Source organism: Molothrus aeneus, chromosome 11, assembly GCF_037042795.1.
Source record: "Molothrus aeneus isolate 106 chromosome 11, BPBGC_Maene_1.0, whole genome shotgun sequence".
Classification (NCBI taxonomy): domain Eukaryota; kingdom Metazoa; phylum Chordata; class Aves; order Passeriformes; family Icteridae; genus Molothrus; species Molothrus aeneus.
The window spans coordinates 1,564,654-1,580,935 of NC_089656.1; the positions used below are offsets into that span (position 1 = coordinate 1,564,654).

The following is a 16,282-nucleotide window of genomic DNA, read 5'->3' on the forward strand; positions in this document are numbered from 1 at the left end:
TCCATCCCCGTGGGTTTACTCCAGGCAGTCCCTCCCTTCCAGCCCAAGTGCTGGGCTGGACTCGGCTTTCCGGAGCCGCTGTCCACCTCCAGCTCCGCATGCAGGCGGCGAATCCCCGCGGCAGCCCCGGTACCGCCGCCCGCCGCTGCCGGGCGCTGCCGCAGGAGGGATGAGCGGCGGGCGCAGCCCCGGCGTGTGCGGCCCCGGGCCCCCCCGCGCTGCCCCCGCCATGTGCGGCCCTGCCCGCGGGGCGGGGGTCACCCGCCCCCCGGCCTCCAGCCCGGGGCCGCCGGCTCCGGCCCGGCCCCGCTCCGGCCCCGCGCACGGCAGGAGGCGGCGGGGCCCCGCCGGCCCCCGGGGAGCCGCGGCGGGGGCGGATGGAGACAGCGGGCACGGCGGCGGGCTGGGGTAAGGCAGGGCAGGGCGGCATGGGGGAAGGTACGGGCTGAGCCGGGATGGGCAAAGGCAGCAGCCGGGGGAAGGTACGGGCTGAGCCGGGATGGGCAAAGGCAGGGGCTGGAGCTGAACCGGGCTGAGGGGAAGCAGGGGCTGGGGCGGGCTGGGGAGAGGCAGAGCCTGAACCGAGCCGAGGAAAGGCAAGAGCTGAGCCTAGCCGGGGTAAGGAAGGAACCAAGCTGGGGAAAGGCGTGAGCCATGCCGGGGTAAAAGGTAGGGGCTGTGCCGTGCCGTGCCGTGCCGTGCCGTGCCGGGGTAAAGCAGGAGCCGTGCCGGCCGAGGCACGCTCTGAGGGGCCGATCCCGGCCGGGTGGGGCAGGCTCTGAGGAGCCGATCCCGGGTGGGGCAGGCTCTGAGGGGCGATCCCGGCTCTGAAGGGCCGATCCCGGCCGGGTGGGGCAGGCTCTGAGGGGCCGATCCCGGCTCCGAGGGGCCGATCCCGGCTCTGAGGGGCCGATCCCGGGTGGGGCAGCCTCTGAGGGGCCGCGGGAGCCCGTGGGTTGCCGCCCAGCCGCGGGTGCAGAGTGCGGGGATCCCAGAGCCCAAAGGACCCTGCCCGAAAGTTTGTGTGGGCCGGGCCCCCTCCGGAGAAGGGAGCAGCCCCTTCCCGGCCGTGCCCCGGGCAGGGCAGGGCAGGGCAGGGCAGCGCCGAGACCCCGAGCCGAAGTCTGTGACACAACGAGTGACTCTCGGGAATCAGGCTTTAAATCCTCGTCTGCATTAGCAAACGAGCTCATCTTTAAAGAAATCTAAAGATTTGGTTATTTAGGACACGTTTTACTCGTGTGCATTTTGTTGCCTGTAAATATAAATCTTTGAAGAGCAAGTTATAAATATTAAAGCCTAAGTGCATAGGGGGAGTATGTGTATCAGATTTTAGACTAAATTTATTCCAACCTAGTTTGGCACACACATGCCTGATGCATTCAAGCTGCACTCACACAAATCAGGGAAGTTATTTGGTTTTACAGTGGTAGGTGCCGGTTTCAGAGACTGGTGAATGACTTAACAATAATTAGCATATTTATATAACACAATGTTGTTTATACGTTGGGGTTTGGAATCTGAGAGGCATTAATATAATTTCCTGAACAGGAGGGATTCCTAGAAGTGTGCAGCAATGCCTTGTTTGGTGTTTTCCCCCCACTTGAGTTACATCTGTGTGTGCACTCAGGGTCTGAGATGTGCAATCCTGCCCAGAGAGAGCAGGTGAACCTTAACTCAATGTGCCTTCAACTCACATCTGGTACCAAATGAAAACAAACTGTTATTAAGGACCTTTCTCTTCATTTTTCCCTTTTTAGTTATTTTCTTCCATCTTCCTTTCATCTCTGGAAGCTCCATCAGTATTGGGATAGGCAGCAATTATTCCAATCTCCGTAAGTAATCTCTTTTTCATTTTTTTTTAAACTGCATTATTGGCATGTTTTGCAGTCATGTACAGCTGCAGAAATAATATATTTCAAATTCTCTAGCAGATAAACATCAATCCAGTAAAAAGCAAATAGCTTCCTGACTGAGAAAAAACTGAGTTAACAGAAATGTCCTTAACCTTGTCATCCTTAGGCAGACCAAACTCACAGAAATGACAGAATTGTCTGAAATAAAGGACCATAAAATTTAGTGTCAGGTACGAGTACTTCAATATTTTATTAAAAAAAAATCTTCCTTTCAGCATTTTCTCCCACAACAGCAAACTACCAAATTGACAAATGGAGCACACTGACATCAGTCAAAATTTATATCATTTTGGCACTCATTAGTAAACAAATGTGGCTAAAAATTACTTCCAGTCGTTGAAATAAAACAATTCCTGACATTTGACTTCCTTCTGCTCTCCTTTTTATGACTGCCTTTTGTAGTCATTACATGAAGGTTTTTTGAAAAGGAAATACAGCTTTATAGGAGCCAATTATCCTCGTGTCACTGGTCCTATTTTGGCAGAAAACCACATGCACACAGGGAAGCAGGGCAGCATGTCCAGTGTCTTGGATGGAAGAATGCATCATGAAAAAAATACATAACAATTAAACCCACCAAGAGCCCTCTTGAAGCAAGGGCTGCAGCTCAAGAAAAGCTGTGCTGGAATGTTATAATCAGACTGTGACTTTGTAACACTGCTCATGCCCATCTGGCTGAGGAATCTTACAATTACAGGTGCAGTTTAAAGGAAGAACAGACAAGAAGTTCCCTTAATTTCCTTTGGAACATACATGGAGGAACACAAACACAGCTACAATCATTCATAGATAGAAATCACACCCATTTTAATGTTTGCTGTCACAACCTATCATGACAGCAAACTTGGAGAAATTATTCATAGAGTCAGAACCAGCTTCTGGCTACAGCAGGTAGTTTTTGGATCAATCCCTAAGATAACTTTGGTAATCGAGAGCAGAGTTTAGTTGGTAAAGGTGAAGACAGTGCAAAACCAAGTAAATGCCAAGTGCTGTCTTTCAGATTGTCTGGTAATTCTTTAAACTCCTCCAAAACACCACATTAAAGCTGGGCTGAAGAGCAACTGCAAAATCAGTAGCTGCTGCCTAATGATGCCCAACTGGCATCACCCAAGTCACAGAAATATGTAATAGCAGTACAAAAATGTGGACATTGGTACAGCTGCATTGGCAGTCTCCTCATTTGTTAGTGAGCTGCCTGTGGGCTTGGCAAGAAAATCCTGGTGCTGTGCTGGTGTTGTTACAGGTCAATATTGCAAAAAGAATGCTGGGATTATTTGCCCCCAGAAATGTTGGGTTTACATAATGCACAAAGTGATGTTTGCCAGCACTTCACTGCAGGACAGCTTTGTCTTGCATTGGGTTTAGATCAGCAGAGTTCTGTAATAGAACAATTGCAGCAACCAGTTCAGAGGAGTCTGAGGATTGCTCTCATTTCCACGCAGGTGCCTACAAAATTAAGTGGTTTAGATCATGGTTTTCCTTCAGCCTTAACTGAGTGCAGCTCAGCCAGACTTGACGTTCTGGCCCTCCCCACAAGGGCTCTCAGCTGTAATTCCTGTAATTCAAGCCTAGGCTCTGAAATGTTCCACTGACAGGAACAGATAACATTAACACAGCACCAGGTGGGCATTAGCCACAAGTGAAACCATGGCTCATGGGATGCTTTTACAGCAAATGTGGAGAGACCAGAGTTATCCCAGGCTGTTTGGAGGTACCACAGGAAGGAGACTCCACAGTGGCCTCTACAGAACTCCTGTAGGCCAGGTACCAGACCTGTTTGCTGCCCAAACACTGAATTTCCTAAGCAAGGGCAAAGGCCCAGGAGCAGGACTGCAGCTCTGCCCATACAGAGTCAGCACTGCTCTAGTCCAGGACAAAGGGGAAAATTCACCCAAGCAAAGTCCAGGCAAGAGAGTACTCAGGGAGGGAACCCAATGACTGCAACAACACAGAGCCAAGGTGGGCTGACAGGGTCAGAGTTTAACAGAACTTCCTAGTCACAAATAGAATTTGTTTTGACTTTGTTGCTTTAGATGTTTCTTTCTGAGAGAAACATTGGATTTTCTTTGCAAAGTGTTTCTAGGTTTTAGTCAGCTGTGTTTGGATGGTTGGTTGGTTGGTTGGTTGGTTGGTTGGTTTTCAGAATAAAAAGTCAGATTTAAGAAGATAAACTATTATCTGAAGATAAACTATTAATCAGCAGTCATGAACCTCAGTCAGTGTTTCAAATGCTTAAATGAAGGGGTCCAAAACCTGTCAGAGAAATAAAAAGGCAGAAAAAGTGTTCTATGCAAACTGCCTTCCCTTTCTGCATGTGCCTGCCTCCTCCACCTCCTTCCCAGCACTTCTGAGATTTATCTCTGAGGAAATTGGTTGTAGACACAAGTAAAAGCAATCAAACCAACTGATTATTCAATCAATTATGCAGATTGCCAACACATATGTGTTATTATAAAAAGACAGTTATCTCCAGCTATTTAGTGACTCTATGTATTCAAATGTTATAGGATAGTCCAATTCAACTACATCCCTGCTTTTAGAAATAAGAGCACAAGGAATGTCCAGAGATATGTAAAATGTTCATTTGCAGGCATGAATGACAAAAAACAAAGCTTTAAAATATACAAGCAGCATTTCCAAATCCAGCACTAAGATTCCTGTCTTAGAATCTTCAGAGTCTACAGCCTTGTCTTAACTAGACAGAATTCTCTCACCAAACCAAGAAGGAACAGAGGCATTCCTACTGTGGCTCTCTGTGCACAAAAACCCACCTAAAACAGGCCCAGGGGACACCTCCCAGGAGGGAAAAGTGCAGAAAATCCTCACCCTGGGATCAGTAGAAACACCTTGGAGGTTGTCCCCAGCATCTGGCTCAGGGACAGCAGAGGAGCACATCTGGCTGCCAGCTGTGCTGCCACTGATTCCAGCACTGAGAACTGCATCCTGAGACCCCAGGACAACAATGAAAGGATGAATAAACTTCTACTCATAAACAAGGAAATCTTTCTGCACACAGCAAGGATAAAATGCCCTCTCCACTGGGACTCTGCAGCTCTTGATGGCAAATCCTGTCTTTTTCCCTCTCCAAACTCAGCCAGATTAGTGCAGTTGTCTGAGGCACAAACACAATTCCCAATGACAGGATGCACATCAGCAGGAACATAACTGCACATCCCCAGGCACAGAGCCCAGTGCCTCAGTCCAACCCAGGGAAGAGCCTGAGTGATTTGGGGTCTGTGCAAGCACCCCCAGGAGCTCTCCTGGCCATCCCACATTTGAGACATGCAGGACAGGAGATCATTTGCAGCTTTGGTGGGAGCTGCTGGCTTGGGGAGGTCCAGGATGCCAGGAGTTTAAGAGAGAGCCTGACAGATCTGCAGCCAGACTTGTGCACAGCATAGCAGGACATCCCCTTGCACTTGTGGGGTGCCTTAAGAAGTGTCAGTGATCAAAGCACCAACATGCACCACTCATTATCAAAAATGCCAGATAACCACATAGGTCTGTGGTGCCAGACACTGAGGGACATGCAATGCAGTTTCCCCTTCTTAAGTGCACAGCAAAATTTAATCCCCAGAATAATCTGTTCTTTTCTTCCTTCATTCTATTTCTTCTCCAAATGTGGATGTTTTTCTGAAGCTGGCAAAGAGGTTTCCATCTCCTTTTCCTTAAGGGCATACCCCAAATCTCCCTACAGTTTTCCACATTGCACTTCATGTTTTAATGACTCCAGCTGGGCAGGAGGGAAGGATGCTCAAATACCTCCAGAACCACACCTTGGAATCCTTTGTTCCTCTCCTCTACTAAGTAATAGCCCGCATCTTTCTGCCATCAATTTACTTTATGATGCCTTGAAGTCATCTGTTACATGAATAATAATTTCTTCAACTTTTAAATGGAATCAGCACTGGGAAGGGATCCATTTCTCTCCAAGCCTGACAGTTTCTCATCCTCCTGTATGAGGATGTAGGCTGACAACTCCAATTCAATCATTTCCATTGTGCCTACTAACTTAATGCTTTCATTTCAAGCAGCTTCTCCCAACTCACACTTCTCCACTCGAAATAATAGATTAGGAAATAATATCTGCATAGTTCCCATGCACCTGCATTGCAAACAGGCAGAGTCTAGTCCAGACTTGCTCTCTCGCAAATAAATAAAATGATGCTTCAGTTTTTGGAGGGGATCTCATCAAGCTGCTACAAGCAGCTCTATCAAGAAACCTCTTAGAGGGGAGCTTTGGTTTAGATCTTGTTTGAGCTGTGTGTTCAGGCACATGCCCAGACACCTTTATGCAGAGCATCCCTCCAGGAGAGCTGGACTCCTCTGTAAAGCTTCCTTACAGTCTCTGTCCTCAGATGTTTTAAAGATTTGGTCTACAGCTCAGAGCTGGCAGAAGCATTCAGCTGGCTTTGACAGCATTTATACAAACAGGGATTTTAGCTCCAAGACTTGATACATTTCTTGCTGGAACTTCATTAAATACCCCTGACTTTTTTCTTTTTTTAAAATTACATTATATGACATAGGGAAGCTTACAGTCCTCAAGAACCTTTGTGAAGATAATTCACTAAGGATGTTTCAGCCAAAGCCCCGTGATCTCTGTCTACTCTTAATGCAAGTAGTTGCATTAAGACACTTTGTTTCTGTGGGCTCTTTAATGCTAAGTTTCTTATCTTTTAATTCTCTTTTTAGTTGCAAGAATGTTAATCCCTCTGTTTCCATCTATAAAATGAAGATTTGTCTTTCAGCAACTGTTTTTTCCTTCATTGATAAGTAATCTTTATTAGTTTTGTGGTTCAAGAAAAGCAGCTCTGTAAGCATCTGATCTTCACAGGTTTTCAGCATCCAGCTTTATTTTGATTTAGTTGCAAAATTTCTACAAGATTACTTCTACTTAGAAGCCCCACTAGAACTGCAACTTAATCACTGTAGGTTCTGCACAAAACAACTGGCCTTGTCCTTTCAGATGACAGGTATCTAAAAAACAGAAGGTGGGCAGAGGAAAAAAAGGCTGGCAGAAAAGTCAATTGCTTTAAATTACAGGAAATTTAGGGAAAGCCTGGCTCTCCTGGCTGCTGGGGTGGTGTCTGCCATTCCCTGCCACTGACTCTTGTTAACAAGAGAGGAATTCTCTGAATTCTGTTTCCCCTTACTGAGGACCTGCAATGTTTTTTATGGTTAGATGATAAATGTGTTTCTAGAAATTTTCAAACCAGGTTTCTTTGTTGTCACCTCAATGTATTGCCCTGAAACTTGCTCCAAGGGCAGTGGTTACACAGGGAACCACAGGACAGCAGAGAAAAGGTAAAGCCCTGCTGCCTTGACCAGACAATAAAAGCTCTGAGAGGTAAATTAACTGGGGGATTTTATTTTATTTTATTTTATTTTATTTTATTTTATTTTATTTTAATTTTTTATTTAAAGACAAATTGCTGCTTTATTGCAGCAGCCATGTTGACAAGTAGCCCAACAATATCTAGTCACTGGATATTGTAATTCCAGTTCTGCCTCAGAGACACATCCAGAGAGAAATGTGAATCCAGAGATTTCTGGTTTGGCCTGGAACTTGGTTCTAAGGGAGGAACACACACTCTGCAAAGAGGAGCAAAAAGGAGGAGCTATTTGGGGTGATTTTTGTGCATCATTTGAAGAGTACATCAAACTGCACTAATGATCACTCTCCTCACAGTAAACACATTTGTGGAATCAGATGTTCCTTTAGAAAGAATGTGGGACATTTAATAGTAGACTGAAAACAGTTCCAATGCACCCTCCTGAGTGCTCTGGCTGAACAGCACATCTCTGAGCAGCAATCCCAACCAGAAATGCCCAGATGTTTAGAGAGAGCACAAAATCAAAATAAAACTACACAGACAATTTTATAAAATACTTTCCTTTTAGAACAGTACAATCCTAAATGGAAACATGAGTGGAAACTGCACTTTTGCCATTTGATTCTATTAATCAATCTGAAAGATATCTGAAAACCTGATAAAATAGAAAAAATCCCTTAATTCAGAGTTTTATTTCTGTGCTTCCAATAAAAAAATTTAAAAAAAACAAAAAAAACATGTTTCCACTGAATGAAGCAAGCTGTAAATTGGAAATATTCCTAAAGTTGCAGACATAAGATCTGCAACTCTTAAGGAGAGCTGCAGCATCTGTAGAGGTAAAAACAAGAGCTCTTCCCCAGATTTTCAAATGATGATTCCCAAATAGAGCCAAAGGCAATGTGGTAAAATGCAGGGATGAAGGTGGTGCTAAGGTACTGTAGTAGTACAGAAATGACATCCTGTGTCTGTGCTCTGGTTTAAGGTTAGTGTGCTTGCCTTTAGTTGCCATCAGTGCAAAAGTACTGAGGAACTGGTGGACACAAGAAGTCGCCAGAGATGAGAATTGTCTTCCTTACATTGTGTTTGGCACAGGTTCCTCTGTCATGCTCCTCTAGATCATAGGTACAGGGCTTTAAACATCAGCCCAGCCTGGGCCATGAGTGGTTCATTCGATATCACTCACTGGCTGTGGTGACAACTGGGTACCCACTCCAACAGAGACACAACTGGGGGGACATGTGGCTAAAGAAATTGGTATTATTGACACAGGAAAATTAGCTGCAAACTTTTATTATTACTGTATTTTAATATTGATGCAGATTCGTTTTCAAGTTGTGGGTCCATTTTTTTGCATCACATCTGTATAATACTGCCCCTTAGCCTAAATTTGATGTGGCAATTTGATGTTCCTAAGTTACCAGTTTCCATTTGCTAAATCCATCAAACATGGGCTGGTTTAGAATCCACACCCTGAAGCCCATTGCATGGCCCTCTCTGATGGGAACAGGTGAAGAACAAGAAAGGGCTCCTCTGAGAGAGGCTTCTTAGCTCCTTGGCATCCATAGGAAAAACAGGTTTCAAATCAATTTTAGTTTTAAAACATGCTTGAAGACAAACACCTTTTGGCAGCATGTACTGGGACAGAAGGATCACCTTGGGAAGTGATGCATTTTTTCACCAGTGAAACAATCAGTCTCAAAAGAATTTTCATTGCAAACAACTGAAAGCTCATTATTTGCTCAGTCAGTCTGTGATGCCTCTGTCCCTGCTGGTTGTGCCTCACTCTCTTCCTCAAAAGAACACTGACATGATTTTAGTCTTCATCATTTTGGGGATTATTATACAGCTCCCTTTGAGAACAGATGGGACATTTGTATCATCTGGATTCACAAAACACATAATTTGCACTTGCTACAGCTGGGATAGGTTTGCACACCCATTTTTTAACCATCATTACCCCACAGCTCCTCAGTCCAAAGGAAATTGGACCTGCCCCTGTAATGTTTTACAGTTGACAGTGTGAATCCCTGAGGCTAACAGAACATCACTGTGGGTTTCTGGTGTTCTCACAAAGCCCAGAGCCCAAAGTGACTTCCCCAGTTCCACAACAGCTGGCAGCACACAAAGCACAGCATTGCCTCCTGGGACATGAGGTGTTTGGCTTAGAGGGACCTTCAAAGTGGAGCCAGCGAAGTGGTGAAAGGTAAAACAGGAATTTTATGTTGCAGGAACTGTAGAGAATTTTCATATGTCCAAAAAGTGGTGACATCACAGCAGTGGTAGAGGAGAGGTGTTCTGAACTGATAAAAACAGGGGCAGTGGTGAAGATACAAAAGAGTGAAACTGAAGCAACTTCATAGAGGTTTAAAATCATTAGGGCAACTTCAAAATAGATTAGGAATTAAACATTTATAGATGATATCACCAATTACTTACATATGACAGTTACTTACAAATGACAATTAATATGACAATTATTACCAGGACCAATTACTCCAATAAATTTCCAAATAAATTCTTTTTCCCTTTGCATCATTCTTCTGTTTGACATTTGCAATGACTGTGTAACCAGTCCAACACCAATAAAAAATGTTTCCATTTAGACAAGGACTACCCTTGGCACCACAAAGTATTATTGCTTAGCAGCTGCTTCTATCATTTTATTAACTCTAAGAAAAACCCCAAAACTAACAAAGCAACAAACAAACAAGCAAATCAACCCACGCCCAGACAGGAACTCCCACAAGGTTAATTGCTGGGAATTCCATGCCATTTTACCTGGAATTGTCTGAGATGCCTGCCAGAACTGCAGAGGCCATTTGGGAGGTGCAGATGATGTTTGAAGGCTCACAGTGATCCTGGGAGGTGGCAGAGCTGCCAGGTGCAAGGGCCCAGGCTGAGATTTGCTGTGGCACTGCTGGTGATCTTTATGAATTGGGGACACTGCCATCTTCCCGTGGGGAAGCTGTGCAGGAGAGAAAACCAGGCACAATTACCCAAAGTGCAGGATTTGCAGCTGTAAAGGGAGACAAAAGGTTCCAAATTAAAAATCCTGGAGAGCTAACAAAGCTCATGGAGCAGCAGTGCCTGTGCTGGGTGCCAGCCTGCACCTCTTCAAGCTGGGCCTGAACCTTTGCTCGCCTCTGGAATGTTTTAGATTGTTCACATAAAGTGGCCTGGATACAACCTGAATTCATAATGCTCTGCTGAAAATTAAAGCTGATTTCCAAAGAATCTGCACAATTTTCTGTACAAATTCTGACTTCCCAAACTTAAAAATATTTAATTTAGTCATTCATTAACTGTTTTCTGTCTGGTCTACTTCTCTTTTTCTTTATTGGAAGACTCTGCATGTGTCAGTGCACACTCAGATGCACTTGTCAGACAATTATTTGCATTTTTGTACCATCCAAACAAGATCACCTTCAATAGCTCTTCTGGTGAAATGGGAAAAATTATAAAATAATATATTCTTTGAATAATGTAGGAAGTTTTTACCTCTCTTTTCCTGAAGAATTTTCTGACTTCCTGATCTCCATAATTTTGTTTGTTCCATATAGTATGTTAATAGATTTCTAACCTAAGAAACTGGAATATATTTACATAAGTTCTTTTTTCAATTATTTGCTCAGTGGTTTAGATGCTTCAGTGGGACACTGAAATTCCATGGGATATTTTGTATTGTGAAGTGTAAAGCACACAAGAAAACCCCATATACTTCCTTATACAGAGATGCCCCAGTTCCCATTAAACCCAGTGTCATGCAGCTGCTGTTTGAATGTTGATGGGTGTGAAAAGCCAAACTGCTGCTGCTGCAGGCAAACCCTCAGAGCTTCTGGCATGGGAAGGGGTGGCCCTGCTCAGATGTGACAAGTGGCACCAGTCCCACCCACACTCCCATTTCTCATGCAAATATGTTTTGTACAGGTGAATGCATGACCTGAAACTGCTTTTCTGGCTGTCTCTGCTTTGAGAGGAGGAAATGTCTGTTCATTGATGTCTGTGTGCAAAGGAACCCCAGTGCACTATCAAAGGACAAGAGAAAATTATTTTTTCCCTTCTCTAGGCAGAGAGCAGTGATTCAGTTTTCTACTCGGCCCCCCCAAAATCAACAGCAGCCCTGGGACACAGCTTCAATCATTTAATGAGGGGCCAGTAAAATGTTTGGCTGCAGGCAGAGCTGCTGACCCTACTGCATAGCATTTCATGTCTCTGCAAACCAACTCTGAGTTTATGGCTCCATAAATTCACGCAAGGCTTTATTAGGAGTATTGAAAAAATCTTCCCCACTCTATCATACTCAGTTCCTACCCTTAACTGTCAAATTGGAAAGGGACCATGACAGTGTTATACTTACAGCTAAGGAGGTCTGAATCCAGTCCTTCAGGCTTATAGAAGATAACAGATCTCTTTTTTTCCCCCATTTAACCATTTTGAGTGTTCAGCTGGGGTGAGGATGCATTGTTTTGGTTTGGGTGTTCAAGCACATCAGGCAGCCAGAAGGCTCAGAGGCACCTCAGCCTTGTGATTTCCCTGGTGTGCTTCACCTGGACCTCCTGTGGCTCGAACCCATGGAAAATGCCCAGAACAGCAGGACAGGAAGGATTTGTTTCAGTCTGAGACCCTTTTCAGGTCTGACAAAGCAGAGGGGGCTGTCATCCAGCCCGGCCTTTCAAAAGCAGCAAGATTGACTTTCAGAGGGAATTGCTTGTTACACAATGTATTGTTTCTGCTCCTTTCAGATGAACTGAGCTTTCTGCTGAGTAAAAATGAACCACACTGTGGTGACAGACTCTGCCTCTTACACTGGCTGTGCTGTCACTTGAAAGGGGACTGTGGCAGAGTCCACATGTCCTTGAAACTGTTCAAGTGAGTTCCCCTTCACTTTCCTGAATCATACCCCCACATTCTGGGAATGTGAATCCATCTGCTCACCAGCTCAGTGTCTGCAGCAATAGGCTGCTCTGAACAATAGGTTTCATCTGGTTTTGCTGTTGCAAGGACATGGATGTTTAGAGGCTTATTTATTCATCTGTCTAAATCATTCATACTGGATGCTGAGTTCAAGGACCATGTGTGGTTCAGGCAGCAGTGGGAATGCAAGCTGTGGTCAAGCTCAGAGTGTATTAAGCTAATGTATTATGAAAGCTACTGCCCTGAAATGCCAGTTGAGGAGGGAAAAGGAAGGAAAAAAGCCTAAGAAAGGCAGTTGCCATTGCCAGAAACAATTAGGCACTGGCAGCTCTGCAGAGCAGTGGCTGCTGGCTCGGCCTCTGCAGTGGGAAGTGGAGTGTGAATAACCAAAGCACCTCACAGCTGATGCAAGTGATGTTAGGCCAGGGGAGAGGGCAGAATTACTGTGAGAGATAGCCAGTGTATTTAAAGGAGTCATGGGGTACTTTTGATACAGAGTGCAGACAGTTTTAGCCATTTGTTTTAAAACCAGATTTGTTGCAAAGGAGTTGAAGGAGGTGTTGAAAGATCTCTGATGAACACAAGAATGCTGCAGTCTCAGCAGCTGCTGTTTACAAGCAAACTTGGAGATGTAACCACCTCAGCTTCTTCAGTTCCTGCCTTGTTATGTTTACACGTTAATGTCAAGCTGCAGTTTTAACACTGAACCCTTCCTTTTAGCATACTCACTTTGTGACTAACAATATCTAAGAGACAAACTGCTTTTAGACTTCTATTCTACACTCTACAAATAGCATTGATCACATGCTGTCACTAATCACTTGTGGATTTCAGTTACCATGACATTTTACACAGAGAAGCGTGGCCTCAATGTGCAGAAGGACCAGATGTTACAATGGCAGAGTGGACTGTAAAGACACTTCAGGTGAAAGTAACCCAAAAAGTGAGATTCAGGAGTGAATAATACACCCCATCCTCCAATAGGCATGAGATACACGGAGGAAAAATGCAAAGTAAAATGTCACACTCTGGACATGCAGTGTGAACAGCAGGTCCTCACCACCTTCCCTGCTCAGCACCACCCACTCCCAGGCTGTCCAGAGCAATTCCAGCCCCACACAGCACTCTGACAAGAGAGCAGCATCCAGGTTAGATCCAAGGAGCACAGAAGATTGTGCCTTTACACTGAGAATTCCTAAGGTTTGCAGTTGATGTGCATGGGAGGAACATAAGACCTGAATTTAGGCAAGATCTCATGTTCTTACACTCTGAATTCATAACCTGATCAGCAGAGATTACAGCTGGAATAGGGTTGTGGATTTTCCTCTGAGAAAACATATTGGGTGTGGCTGTGAAAGGTTTAATGGGAACACACCAGTTTGGATGATCTTGCATTTTGCCAGGATCCCATGATACCCTTTAATCAATTGCATTGCACATAAGATGTGTTCTTTTCTGCCCTTTTATGAAGGTGTGCATAAAGTAGTGACTGGCAACAATCTTCTTAATTGATGCAAATATATATTTTTCTAAATGCAAAGCTGTCACTTCAGTGCTAGTAAAAAGGCTACAGGAATGACAGCTGACAAAATAAGAGTCAAGTACTCACAGGTTTGCTCTGAACATATTACAGCCATTAAGAGCTCCAAACCAACAGAGCATTTGCAATAGTTACAGGAGTGCACAGAGCTCAGAAACTGCCTGGGGGAAAATTCGTCATTTGTCAGTGCAAAGACTGATGATCTCCAGCCTTCTCCAGGACACTGAGAGTTCACAAGTGACCCTGGGGGCAGTGTCACCCCTGAGGTACCAGCAGCTGCCGCCCCACAGGGACCCTCCAGCCAAGGCAGCTGCCAGAGCCCTGTGCAAGCCCTGCCACAGAGCAGCAGGCACAGCAAGGCTCCCCAGAGTTCCCCTGGTGCAGCATTCCCTCCAGCCAGCCTGCCCAGGAATGCAGGACACACAGACACACAGACAGACAGACAGACTCCAAGGGCTGCCAGGCACATTTCCAGAGCAGCAGTGTCCACATCAGGAAATCATCCATGAACGTGTGGCTAAATCAGCACATCAAAAACTGCTTGTGTATAAAACCCCCACCTTTGGGACTAATGTATAGGTAACATCATGTAAGGTATATAATTATATACCTTACATATTTTATTTTATATATATATATATATATATATATATATATAATCTTATCTTATATTTTCTTTTCTTTTCTTTTATTTTATTTTATTTTATTTTATATTATATATTATATATTTATATATTATATATATTATATATATTATATGTATATAATATATATTATATTATATATATTATATATATAATAGCTAATATATTATATATTATATTATTTATATTTATATTATATATTATTATATATTATATTATATATTATATACCATACTTATTACCTAACATCTTGGGGATGAGTATATATCTAAATATACATGATATATATGTATCATATTTACTACTTTTCCTCCTATCTGTGTGCAAGATAGAGGCACTCCACTTGAATCATTCACTGTTCTAATTTCTGACTTTCTGGTTTTGTAATGCATTTAGCCCATAGGGTAGAAAACACCTTGTTTCCTTCAGAATAGATTTGATATATTTGATATACCTATTTCATCCTAATATATTTTAGGACATTTAGGACTTCCTGGCAGGATCCAAGCACCTTGTGTTGTCCTCTGAAAGCAACAGTCATTTTAAAGAACTGCATCCTTGAGCCAAAAAGCATGAATGAAAATACCTGACTTTTTCATGTTAGTTGCCATTATTCTTTCTCATCTTAGATTCCTTACATTTACTTTACAGTTAATGGTATCTTGATTCAGAAACTTAATTTTCCTTTTATTTTGGCCAACAAAAACTTCATCTACTTCATATGAAACCCTTAAATAATAAAAACCAGGAACCAAGAAGGGAGTATAGTTCCTTTATAGCATGTTTTTCTGTTAAATCATTATTAATAGATACCTTTAAAGCTTTTGTCCATCATAGCAATTATCCATTACTTGTGTGTGTCCTTGGACAATTTCTCATGTTGCTTAAGGGCATTGATTAAGCATACAAATAGATCTATCACCTAATATTGTTGTTTATTTATTTAGAGGTTTTCAGGGACATGAGGATTGCCACCTTTTTTGAATTGAAAAGGATTTTATATAAAAAAAAAAGCAGGAATAGATAGATAGATAGATAGATAGATAGATAGATAGATAGATAGATAGATAGATAGATGATAGATAGATAGATAGATAGATAGATAGATAGATAGATAGATAGATAGATGAAATTTACCTTCATATTATTACTTCAACAACCTAAAAATCTTTTGATAAATGGCTTTAAGTGACTTTAACTTTGGTTTTTAACAACAGGCAAGTGCAGCACTCTATAAAGTTGCAGCCATCAGACTGTCAGTACTAAAACCCTACAGCCATCATCTCCCTACCTTTGTTTAGAGGTCACATCTGCATCCCCCACCCTCACACACACAAATTCCCAGTGGAAATTGGAACCTTCTGCTAAATGGCTGTTTCTTCAAGGACAAGAAGTGACACAATATTTTCTGATTCCCAGTGCTGGTTGCCAGCAGTGCTCCCACTGCTCTGTGTGTTTCTGACTCACATTAGCAGGGTGCAGCAGGACCTCTTACTCACTGCAGTTATGATGAATTAACTGCAAAGGAGGAGGAAGAAGACAGCTGTTGTTTAGGCTTTTTTTAAACCCAAACAAAACCTGTAGTCCAGATCTCTGCCATGCAATATGGTGGTCCTTGACTGCAAGTGCCTCAATGGATGCTAAGCAGATGTTTTGAAATTAATTTCCACTGGGCTGGAAGTTTGTAATTCTCATCATAAATCATAATGTAAAACTAGTGCATAGATAGGTTAACATTTCCATTTTCAGTGTGTTACAAATAAATAATTTCTACACTGTAAATATCTAGCAGAATAAAGCTATATTTCACCTTTGGAGCTGTCTGTGAAAACAGTCCTTGGCAAAGTTCTTCATTACCAGCCAGGAAGGACAGCTTTATATTTCTACAGGAGGCTGAATCAGCTCCTCAGATCTTCCCTGCAGCTTATCAGG

The 16,282-nt window shown here is 43.3% G+C and overlaps 1 protein-coding gene across 1 annotated transcript in view; it reads left to right on the top strand.

Annotated features, from left to right (window-relative positions):
* Positions 1 to 307: 307 nt before the first annotated feature.
* Positions 308 to 16,282, top strand: part of BEAN1 (brain expressed associated with NEDD4 1) — a 54,059-nt gene continuing 38,084 nt past the window's right edge. The window contains exons 1-2 of the mRNA XM_066557525.1: positions 308 to 408; positions 1,761 to 1,835. Coding sequence (XP_066413622.1) covers positions 378 to 408; positions 1,761 to 1,835 — 106 coding nt within the window. The 5' untranslated portion in view covers positions 308 to 377. The remainder of the gene's footprint in view (positions 409 to 1,760; positions 1,836 to 16,282) is intronic.